Raw genomic sequence first — 12,693 nt, forward strand, 5'->3', positions numbered from 1 at the left:
GGTCTTTCATAATCTGCAATAAAAGAATAAAGAAAGGGGGTGGGGGTGGGTGGGGCTTCGAAAGTGCATGAAATTTAAAGGTGATTCCAAACTTTATTTATTTTAATTTTATCAATTCCTACGTCGTTTTTATGCTGCGTAAAGATCATTCTCATTGTAATTCAGAAACGTAATACCCAGATAAAAATTATTATGTGTTGCAGAGGAAGTAAATTTCTTCAACTCTTTTTCGGTTACTTACACTAAAAAACTAATGGTGAATGTAGAGTTATTTAATCGATTTAAAACTTTACAGTATACCTCCAAAACTATTAACTAAAACAAAGTAAATCATCAATTGTTTTATTAGAAAAGGAATTGTAAGTATTCAAATTTTGTTAGAAAAATAAGTAAAAGTAATCAAATTTTAAAGTAATTTAATAATAATTTAGTACTTATAAAAATAATAGAGAAGAATTGAGAGGAATTGATCAGCCCTCACGCAATCGAAACTCTTTAACCCTTGTGTACACAACCAAATTTACTAACATTGTTAGACAACAAGGGTACCGGGGTACCCAACTTTTTTTTTCAGGCTTTAAAATGTAAATTCTATGCAAACTATAAATTAAATTATTTTTTTATTGTTTATTGTTATACATTGTTTTATTTAAAATAGTTTTTCAATTATTATTCAAGTTATAGTGCTGGAATAATATAATACTAAGATAACAATAGAAAATTAACAACTGAGTTATGGAGGAATTATCAATAGCAGAATTTTAAAGGTAAAATAAATTTAATTCTAGTGTATTATTTTATTGAAGAATCACAATATTGAATAATAAAACTATAATTTTATTTCAGATTATATGATGTAGAAAAAGAGGCCTATTTAGTTGCATTGATAGAATCCAACAGTGATATTTCTAGCAATAACTCTGATGGCGAGGATGGTGATTGGGTGCCTAACAATATGTAAGAGCATGAAGTTTCTGATAATGATGATAATGTTTATATTTCAGGTTAGTTTTAATAAAGTCAGACCAAATTATATATATATATATATATATATATTGTGACAATCAGAAAAATGATAAAAAAGCAGTTGAAGCACAAGAAGGTAGTTAATAAAATTGATATACAAAAAGTCATTATTTTTTTTATTTTATGTTTATGAAATAAATGTTTCTTCTTAATTTTAGCAGAATCACAGAGTACTTACATAGCTAAAGGAATTGTATGGAATAAAATCCCTTCTCAACAAAATAAAACCCCATTACGAAACATAGTGCGTCAGCGAAGTGGTCCTAGTAAGAGCACCGAAACACTCTCGATCAGTAACATTTTCTTAAAGATATTTACTGTGGAAATGGCAGATATTGTTACTCGACATACAAATAAAAAAGCATTCTCGGTATACTCATCACTCAATCTCAATTCAGATTCTAAAAGAGAATGGAAGCCAGTTACAGTTCAGGAAATATATTCTTTTATGGCTATTTTGATTTGTTCTGGTGTAAATAACTCTAATACTGACCACGTTAGTGATATGTGGCATTCTAGCTCATACCCACTATATCGAGCAACAATGGGAATCAATAGGTTTCGAAACATTATGCGTTTTATTAGATTTGATGATGCCAATACTCGCAAGCAGCGCAAAATAACAGATAAAGCCGCTCCAATTCGTGATATCTGGACAATGCTTAACAAAATTTTATCGCAAATCTATAAGCCAACAGAAAATTTAACAGTAGATGAACAACTTTATCCTTTTCGTGGTCGCACAAAGTTTACTCAGTACATTCCCTCAAAACCAGCCAAATATGGCATTAAAATATAGTGGGTTTGTGATGCTGAAAATGCTTTTCCTCTTAATGGTTTCATTTACACTGGGAAAACTGGTCATATACGAGAAAAAAACCAAGGTAAAAGAGTTGCTAAAGAACTCGCAGTTGCGTACAAAGGCAGTGGGAGAAACATTTGCAAAGATAATTTTTTTACTAGTTTATCTCTTGCTCAACAATTGCTCTCATGGAACTTGACTATAGTTGGCACATTAAAGAAAAACAAACCATACATTCCACCGATAATGGGTCCAAATAAATCAAGAGAATTATACTCATCTATATTTGCCTTCCATGAAAACATAACAATGTGCTCTTACGTACCAAAAAAAAAAAAAACAGTAATTCTTTTATCAACAATGCACTCTGATATTGCTGTAAATGAGGATCTAAAAAAAAAGTCACACATTATTACTTATTATAACAAATCCAAAACAGGAGTTGATACCATGGACCAAATGATAAGTAGGTACACTACACAACGTCACACTTTGAGATGGCCACTGGTAATGTTTTTTAACATGTTAGACATCAGTACACTTGCATCGTATTTGATTTATTATGAAAATAATAAGATGATTAAAAAAAAAACCAATCAGTGAAGGTTGTTTATGCACCAATTAAGTGAAGAGCTTGCTAAACCATAGATAAACATTCGGTATCAAAACTTGCAGGTAAGAAGGCATTACAATACTAAGATTGCTATTGAAAGTGTGATTGGACAGCAAAGTGTTTTAGTGGATTAAGTTTTAATTCCATCAGTTATAAGAGATTCATCTGGAAGAAAAAAATTACTGGTTCTTGCCATATTTGTTACCAACAGCCAACAAAGAAGAGAAGAAAAACAAGAAAGAGTTGCTCTCAATGCAATAATCCTGTGTGACGAACATTCATTTGGTTTTGTTAAATGTGTTGAATGTAATATATGAGTGTTTTTTTGTTAACGTTTTTTATAAACTTTATATTTTATTTAGAAAAATGTAGCAAATTGATAACTGAGTTTTTAAGTTCAACCAATCTTGAGATTTCTTATTGCGGGTACCAGGGTACCCGGTTGCGTCCACAAAGCATGTTCACTTCAAACTTAATTATTTTAAGAAATTTTTTTGTTTCTGGTATTTTTTATGCACAACTATGTTAAATTTGAGCCATGTAATGGATATCTAAATGCCCAAAGTAAAATATTATCTACTAACTTATTTACATTAAAAAATGTGCTTTAGTGGGCACCCGGGTACCCGGTTGTGCACACAAGGGTTAACAAAATGTTTTATAATAAATCAATACTTCAACAATAAAACCTTACATTACGTCAGCAACTTGTTGCAAAACCAATAACGAGACGTCTTAAATTGAAAATAAGCTGAGTATCTTTATTGCATCAAATTATTTGAAGCTATAAATGCCTATATTATTTCTCTTATATGTTTTCCCAAGCGTCTCAGTAATCATGAAGCTACCTGCGTTTCATTAATCATGAAGGGAACAAACCTGAGTGATATATTATTTTCTCATGCAAATGAATTCTGCAAAAATGTCTTTTTTGCTTCAAAAAGAACGATGATGGTAAAATAACTAGGGCCCTATGAATCAATATTTTAAGTTTCGAATCGCGAATAAAATAAGTACTTAGTTTGCAAATCAAATCAGAAATTTAATGATAGTAGAGCCTAAATATTTATTTTAAAATATAAAGTTGAAATTATATTTAAACCAAATTTTTTTTGGTTGAGGCCCAAGCTATTTCAGAGGTAAAAAACAATTTTTTTTTGTTAATGGATGAGCTTTTAAAATTTATAGATATGAAATAATGGCTTTGCTATTACACATTCTAATGTCAAGATTAGATTTACAGTACAGCCTACTTAATAACTAATAAAATTTATTAAGTAGGCCTACTTATTAAAAATTAAAAAAATATTGTTGTTTTCAATGATGTATTACGAATAAAAAAAGTTCGTGAATTTTAGTGACGTATACGTTTTATGTTTTATAGCAATGGCCGAAAACAATGCAAACAGCGATAAATTCTTCGAGTTTTCGAATTTTTTTACGTAAAAATAATTTACTTAAAAAATTGCGTTTTTACGAAAGATTTTTTTTCTCGAAAAAAACTTCGAATTATTTATAGCATTGGCCCCTGAAGTTTTTTTTCGAAAAAACGCATTTTTTATCTGAAAAGATAATTCCCTTGTTCGTTTATAGCATTGGATTTAAAAGCGAAGTTTTTATCTTAAAAACGGAATTTTTTGAATGTTTATAGCAATGGACTTTTTTTTTCTTCGCTTTTTACGGTAAAAACTTCGTGCTTTACGGAAAAAACTTCGTTTTTTATGTTTATAGCATTGGCCCCAGAACAGAACACAAATTAGGAAATAATCCTCGAACTCTTATTAAAATAAGTTTCTTATCGTAAAAATAACTTAGTACTAATAGTTTCTAAAGATTTTGAGGCTTCTAGTACTAGTTTCTTATAAACACGTTTCTTATTAAAAAAAAAAAAAAAAAAATGTAAGCCATGAACAACTCTGTGAGAATTTACAAATTTTTTTAACTTGTTAACTTTTAGTAGGACGCAGATAGTTTTTAGTAGGATGCAGATAGCTTTAGTAGGACGCAGAATATTTACATTTTAATGTTCACCTTTAAAAAAATAAATCGTAAATTAACATGAAAAGTCATAAAGATTATTCAAACTTAAATTTTATAGAATAAGTAACAATATCAATTTCCAAATCAATTACCAAGACCAAGAATTTTTCTTAAATACAAAAAACTTTTTTCAATTTCAATTCAATTTCTGAAAGATGTTAACAATACAGGCATATGATTGATATATTATTGTAGTAGCGGTAGCTCTTTTGGATGATGAAATTTCAAATAAAGAAAGAGGAAAGTCACTGTTGCAGTTGATTTAGTTGTATCTTTAAATGGAGTTATTTCTCAATTCAAAAGGCTTTTTCGTTATGAAAATCAAATCAATGCAGGATTTAAGGGTTTAAATTAAAGTGAACATTAGTAATAACAGTTATCCACCTCCACTAATGGAAAAGTTTATGTACAGTTATCCACCTCCGTTAATGGAAAAACTCCGTTAATAGAAAATTTTATCTCACATGATGTTAGATTTGATTGGATCAGCAGAATGTCTCACTCCGCATATGTTTTTACATGCTATTATAAGTTATTCTGCCGAAAATTTCGGGAATTTGTAATTAACTTTAATAAAAGATGTTGCTTTGAGCTATTAAAATAAGTTTAGAAGATTATTAAAAAACATTATAATTTAAAAAGTACCTTAAAAAACGAGGTTTTAATTAAAAGTTTTGTTATTACTTTACAATAAAGAAATTACGACAAAAGTAAAATATTTAACGCAATAGTCATAGACTCTATACACTCTGCTTGAGTTTTAGGCGTATGGTTTCAGCTCGTTTTCGGTACATTCGCTAGAAAATAACGAATTTTAAAAAACGATTATAAAGGTAGGTACCTCAGTGTGACAACAGCGTTGTGTTAACCGTCTCGAAATGTTTTGCAGTCTATTGTGAATTTTAACTGGGCTCTCTCGGTTTGCAGCATTGTCAAAGCTCACCTGCCCATTTCTAGCTTTGCTCAAGCTCTATGATGCCATAGAAGCGTGAAATTAGCTAATTTATGTTTTTATTTTTCAATTTAAAATTTTATTTTCAATTTTAAATTTAAAATTAAAGAAAGTAGCAGAAAATGAAAACGCTGGGACTATGCATGCTCTTGTTCTCAACTTTGGTTATTATCCAATCAAAGCCATTAAATTCGGAGCTACCTCACAGCCGAGAGTTTTATGCAGGGTATATTAAAGCCATTACCGACAACTTCGACCAACTGTTTGAAACTGATCGTCAAACAAGAAGCACAAAAGATGAAGAGGAATTATCTAAAAGTTCCCATGAAGTAAGTATTTATCTTTTTAGCTAAAAGTTTCGAAAGCTTTGTACGATATTTTGAACTTCAAAAAGCAAAAAAAAAATTTTAAGCTGGGGCCAATGCTTTAAGCATAAAAAACGAAGTTTTTTCCGTAAAGCGCGAAGTTTTTACCGTAAAAAGCGAAGAAAAAAAAAGTCCATTGCTATAAACATTCAAAAAATTCCGTTTTTAAGATAAAAACTTCGCTATTAAATCCAATGCTATAAACGAACCAGGGAATTGCCTTTTCAGATAAAAAATGCGTTTTTTCGAAAAAAAACTTCAGATAGATTCTTGATCTCAGTTTTAGATATTTTCTTCGTGATTTTTAGCGGCCATTGTTGGAACAACGTTAGCGCTTCAAAATCATTGAACATTCTTTTTTTGTGTTTTTATGTAGATATTTTGTAGATAAAACTGAAAAGGATTTTGGTAGCTCCATAATAAACTAATTACTTAAAATCTGCATTTAATCGATTATTCAGTTCCTTGTTGTGTTTCGTTAACAATTCATGCATGAATTTAAAATTCCATACTTATTTATGTAGGTTTTCGATAGTAATTTTGGTTAAACAAATTTTTCATAGTGTTTGACTAAAGAAAAGTATAAATAGTCGATAAATATGCCATATAATACACAAATACACAACAAAATAAAATGCTGTCTAAAGAACTTAAAATGTTACTAGCAATAAAGATTAGAGAAAACAAAGAGGTTCTTCTTGGGAATCTTAGTATGTTTTAATTAGAAAAACTATTTAAATAGAAATATGTATAATTACATTATATTATATTTTGATGTAAATATATATATATATATATATATATATATATATATATATATATATATATATATATATATATATATATATATATATATATATATATATATATATATATATATACTTTCAATAGTTTTATTAATTTAGTACACTAACATTGAAAATAGCTTCTCCTACACTGTGTATAATACGATAAATTGTGTTGGTAGAGATTCCATGACAGTCTCTGAGAACATAAAAAAAAAAACATTTGTGCCAATAAAATGAAGAAATACCATTATCTGGAAACGTACTGAAATGCTTCTATTTCGCTTAGTATAATGTTGCAAATCATCTTTAAGCCTTGTTTTTAAAAATCTAATAAAGCTCTTGGGACTCGAACTGCTTTCGAAAAAAGTTGTCAAAAACATCTTCGTTAAAAAAGCGACCATTAAACTAAAATGATATTGAAAAACAAAACAAAAATATAATTTCTGCGCGTATTTAGTATGATTTCTGATTTTATTCGATAAAAAATCTTTAAAAAAAACATCAAAATTTAGTACTTTTAAGTAATGTTTTAAACACCAACCTTTCGAGGCAATCGGTGGCGAAGCTCATTTTCTGCAACTTCGAAATCTAAGTCTTCATCCGAAAAAATTAAATCCATGTTCCTTCTTTAATTTTACACATTTTTTTTAAACACCAAATACTAGAATGTAAAAATATTCATAAAAATAGAATAGACAGCACAGCCTACTTAATAACTAATAAAATTTATTAAGTAGGCCTACTTAATAAAAATTAAAAAAAAAATTGTTGTTTTCAATGGTGTATTACGAATAAAAAAAAGTTCGTGAATTTTAATGACGTATAAGTTTTATGCTTTATAGCAATGGCCGAAAACAATACAAAACGCGATAAATTCTTCGAGTTTTCGAATTTTTTTACGTAAAAATAATTTACTTAAAAAATTGCGTTTTTACGAAAGATTTTTTTTCTCGAAAAAAACTTCGAATTGTTTATAGCATTGGTCCCAGGTTTTTAAAATTTTTATTCAAACTTTTTGATTAATAAAACTCTAATTTGAAAAGTAGACTAATTAATGAGTAATTAATAATTTATCACGCGACAACAACTTACTTCAGGGTCTGCTACGGTAACCATACGGTACCCAGCGTTCAAAGTTCAGGTTGGCTTAACGTATTGAAATAATGATGAGTTTTAACAGAATTTAAGAATATAAAAAAGGAAGAACGAAGTCTTATCGCCTAAAGAAAATCTTAAAAAAACCTTTTCACAAATCTTTTTTTTCTTTTATCAGCTTAAAAATAGATTAAAATGGCGTAACAGACGCTTAGTGTTGTTCATCGATAACATAAAATAATGAAACTTAATGAAAAAGTCTTCTATGTTAGCAGCATCTTCAGTCTTTTTTGTATTGTTGTAAGAACACCTTTCATATGATTTATACCGTATTATGCTGTTTTATGAAGAACGTATCTTATGATTCTAACCGAAACATACTTTGTTGTGTTACGGGTCATTGAATCATTGAAATTTTGAACTGATATACTGCTTATTTAGAAAACAAATATTTTGATGCAAATAGATATTTGTAAATCTAGTTTACTGATATGTAAGGTATATGAATTATGTAGGATCCGCGAGATCTATAAGAAATAAAAGGCTTTAAAGACATATTTTTAATAAATGTACTTCTAAGACTTATTCAAAATTCATGGATTTTCTTTTGGTGGAAGGTTAAATACGAAAAGCAGAGTTTATGAAGCAGTTTCAGAAAATGGAGTCTTTTAAAGAATTCCTTTTTACACATTAATGCTTCATTTTTTAATAAAAAGAAAATAACTTGATGCCGTTTAGAATGATTGTTCGTCACAAAATTGCAGAATAATGTGCGTCAAAAAATTGTTAAACTAATTTCAAAAAGAAGTTTGAAAGCTAAAATATAAGCTTACCGTACAGCGGTACGAAATGCTTCAAAAACTTTGTTGTACAAAAAAATAAAAAAACTCCTGTTATTGAAACTTGCGCTCCACAAACTCTGTTTTTGTTATAGAATGAAGCGTTGAAAAAGACGAAAGTTAGCCACAAACAAAAACGAGATGCATTTTCCGAATACAACAGTGAAGATGAGAATGATGCCGAAGAATCGCGGCGCAGTGACAAATACGAACAAGAAGAATCAGGATCAGGAGAAACCGAGTCTTTGGAGTTTGCTCCCGAAGAACCTGAAGTTGAAAACTCGACGAGACGATCAGATTCAGCCACTCAAGATGCCAATCCAATCTACAAGTCTGATGCTGGTTATGATTTCAACGATATTCAACAAGCTAACGAAGATATGATAAGGTCGTCGCGGGAACAGTCTCCTGAGAACAGTGCGAGAATTTCAAGCATGACTTTTTTCCCTACAAACGTACGCAACTACAGATCATCCCCTTACGTGGCAAGAGTATTTCATTACAATCCAGTGCCCATAGCTTATGGTCCTGTGCCTGATATAGAAGAAAAAGAAAGTGAGAACTTCCAAAGGCGGAGGAGAAATCAAAAGTCTTCCCCATACAGTTCAAACGAATTTCAATCTTCATCATTAGATGTTCCAATGCAATATGTGCAAAAGCTGTCCTTAAGGTCTCCATTAAACGCAGATTTTGTATCACCGTATGAACAACGTGAAACGTTTATGCCAGAGCAAGGAGAAGTAAGGGATACAATTTCACCACATCAAAAGCATAAAAGCACCTTTCCAAATTGCTGCAGCTGCAATCTACAGAATTCCAAAAAACAAAACATTGTACCTTTGGTTGTTGATGAAAGCAGTGAAAAAGATAAATTACCAGGTCTAGTGAATGCAAAAAACGAAACTAATGCTGCTTCTCCTTTGGCAAACTCAACTACAGACTCTACAAAGAAAGATAATAACAATAATAATAACAATAACAATAATAACAATAATTGCTGTGGTGGGAATAACAACAATAACGGAAATAATAATAATTGCTGTTGTAGCTGCGGGTGTAACAGTAATAGTAATAATGGTAACAACGGAAATAACAATGGTAATAACGGAAATAATGGTAACAACGGAAATAACGGGAATAATAACTGCTGCTGTTGTTGCCCATGTTGCTGCACTTGTCATCACCATTGTTGCTCGGAACCATGCTATTGCTGTCACCATCATTTATCGGACTTCTGTGAGCCATATTGTCACCATCACACTTATTCTCATCATTCTTGTCATCCATACGATTGTTGCCATCATGAATGCTGTGGCTGCTGCAATCGTCATCATCATGAATGCTGCCACCATCATCACGTGTGCCATGACGTGACTCACCATTATCATCACCATGATATCCACGATCATGAAACTGTTATTCATCCTCATCATGTGTATCATCACAATATACATCATCATCACCACAAACACCCTCAAAGCACCAGTACAGTTCATCATTTTCCTATAGAAGAAGTGCATCATCACCATCACCACGATCCTGTTTGTTCCTGCCATGATCATTGCAACAATCATGGAGTTGGCAACAGTTTTTCATGTGGAGGTGACTGGTGGGGGAAATAAGTTTTAGAAAGATTTATAGTTAAAATCTTGTAAATGTATTTTTGAAGAAGTATTAGGCGTAAACATTAATTTTGTATTCGCTTTAAATGCTTCAACTTGCGTCTTTATTTCGTAAAATAAAATATTTCTGGACCAAACACTTTCAAATAGATGTTTTAAATATTTAGCTCGAAAACAGCAAAAACTTTTTGAAAATTTGTTTAGCCTTGGGAGTAGTTCTAGTTAAAGAAAAATTTAATTTAGTAATTTTTGTTTACTAATGATAAAGACTCCACATGACTTGGAAAATTAGTTAACCAGGGAAGTTAATGCATTAAGTCGAAGAGCTTACGAAGCTCCAAACACAAAAGTTGACAATTCTTTTTCAGCCGAAAAAAATTCAACTTTTTTTTTAAGTTGATATTTCAATGTTGTACCAAATATTTTGTTACAAGTTTCGGCTTGAAAAAAAAGTTTTCCAAAAAAGAAATTGAACAGAGACAGACATTTGATCTTTCGTCTAATCAAATGTTACGTTATTCAATTATACTTTAAAAATAGTTTGTTAAGCAAAAGAGAAGTTAAAAAAAATATTTATTATATAAAAGAAAAATGATTTATGTAAAAGATAAGTTTTTCTTTAAAAAACAATTAACTCAAGACATTCTTATATTTATTAGGCAGCAAAGTTAACTGATAAATCTCTTCAAAAAGTTGATAAAAGAGCGGAAATCACAAACCAAGAAAAAGAGAGCAATGCAATCAATCATGACGGAAAAAATGTTAAGAAGCGAGACGAAGAAAAACAATATAAAAAGAGACATGTTCAAGACAAAGTAGACGAAGATTCTGAGATTCAAAAGCGCGACACAGTGCCTGAAGGTAACGGCGAAAACTATGTTGGAAACGCTGCAATAAATGAAAAACGTAATGATATTAACAACTCTTCTGAAGCTGAACAAATGGATAGCGAAAATGTGAAGACCGATTTGGAAGATTCTAATGAAATTAATGTTAGAAACCCTGTTAATAGTGAAGAGAGCAAGGTTGGTCTAGAAACCAATTTCATTAGTGCAAAGCCCGGAGACTTACAAATTGAAGCCGATCATAATAATGTTAAAAAAACATTAGTGGATGATGCAGATCGTACCACCATAAATGACGAAGCAGCTTCCAACCATGATTTAGAATATTCGAGTGGTGCTGATCCAGATGAAAATTCAAGTGACGAAAGAAAACCATCTAGTTCAGATTTTGAAGAAGATGCTTTTACTCAGAGTAAAAAAATTGATGAAAATAATGCCAAAAAGTACGACAAAAAGTTTAGTAAATCAAAGTCTAAACATAAAAAACTTCGACAAAATTTTGAAGATTGGAAGCAAGATGAAAAAGATGTACATAAACAAATTCGATCTGATACACCACTTAGTGAACAATATTCTGATGACATTCAACAAAGTAATGATGAGGGATTTTCTTTGAACGAAAGGAAAATTTTTTTAGACGAGCCAGAACCAGAAAACTTGATGTTCCAGCAACGAAGTTTCTCACCTGGTTTATTTGGATATGGATTTTTACGTTCTCCTTTTAGCCCTGTTGGAAGTGAGATGACGTTTACACGTTTTAACTCTTTTGCACCAATCAATAGCTTTACACCATTTAATGCAATAGCCATGCAAAACTACTTGATTCCCACAGATAGTCGTGATAGCGTACTTATACCCGTCACTCGCGGAATCGCACGAGGGGTGATTGCAAAAAGAGGTAACAACGATAACAACAATAATAATTGCTGTTGTTGTTCGGCAGGCAACGGAAACAATAACAACGGATGTTGCTGTCCATGTCATTATACTTGTTCTCATCAGGATTGTCATGATTGCTGCCACTGTCACCATGATGTTCACCATCACGATTGCTGTCATCATCACCATGTTACACACTGCCACCCGACAATACATCACACCTGCCACGAGCACCACCATGATCATTGCCATCCATGCAGCCATCATGAATGTCATTGTCATCATCCTTGCGAGTGCAAACATGTGCACCATCACGAGCCTTGTTGCCATGATTCCTGCAACCATGACAATGGTCATCATGATTTTGTTCATGACTGTTGTAACTATGACTGTGGTGTACATGACTGTGGTGGCCACCAAAATGATGGCTGTCCTAATTGCTGCAGCAACCATAACATTTACGGAGTTCACCATTGTGTACCCGAGTACCATTGCGGTGGGTATGAACCACATTATGACCGTCCTCTATGTGGATGCGGACATGACTACCTCAGCAACCAACCAGTACACATTTTAGGAAACAATTATGGAACATACGGAGGAGTTGATGGCTATTTAAAAAGAAAAAGAAGACTTGCTTCTCTTAAAAAATAGACAATATACTTTATAACAGTTTCTGTTTATTTAAGAAACGAAAGAAAAGCACAGAGTTTAAAATTGTTATTTTTATTTATAAAAACAGAAGATAAAAAATAGAAGATAAAAAAATATGGAGGTAATTAATTTTTTGTTTTATTTTCCTAATGCAACTGAAATTATATTTATGT

General features: G+C 31.0%; 1 protein-coding gene across 2 annotated transcripts; it reads left to right on the forward strand.

The window, feature by feature from the left end:
* Positions 1-5,376: 5,376 nt before the first annotated feature.
* Positions 5,377-12,649, forward strand: LOC145180782 (uncharacterized). Of its 2 annotated transcripts, XM_080055737.2 has the most exons (3): positions 5,402-5,762; positions 8,616-10,129; positions 10,802-12,649. In XM_080055737.2, exons 1-3 carry the CDS (start codon positions 5,556-5,558, stop codon positions 10,812-10,814), a joined length of 1,734 nt encoding a protein of 577 aa, XP_079911863.2. In that variant the 5' UTR covers positions 5,402-5,555; the 3' UTR covers positions 10,815-12,649. The 2 variants fall into 2 exon arrangements, with proteins under 2 accessions (XP_079911861.2, XP_079911863.2); XM_080055735.2 differs by lacking the exon at positions 8,616-10,129 and having other exon boundaries at positions 5,377-5,762.
* Positions 12,650-12,693: the final 44 nt, after the last annotated feature.

The sequence above is a fragment of the Hydra viridissima genome, unplaced genomic scaffold, assembly GCF_058129835.1.
Source record: "Hydra viridissima isolate aposymbiotic clone 2 unplaced genomic scaffold, HvirCarnegie_v1 scaffold_3, whole genome shotgun sequence".
In the NCBI taxonomy this organism is placed as follows: domain Eukaryota; kingdom Metazoa; phylum Cnidaria; class Hydrozoa; order Anthoathecata; family Hydridae; genus Hydra; species Hydra viridissima.

Excerpts from the sequence above, each read along its gene's own strand:
- LOC145180782 (XM_080055735.2), top strand. The coding sequence starts at position 5,556 with ATGAAAACGCTGGGACTATGCATGCTCTTGTTCTCAACTTTGGTTATT. Across the intron at positions 5,763-10,801 it reads TATCTAAAAGTTCCCATGAA|GCAGCAAAGTTAACTGATAA; the intron begins GTAAGTATTTAT and ends TATATTTATTAG.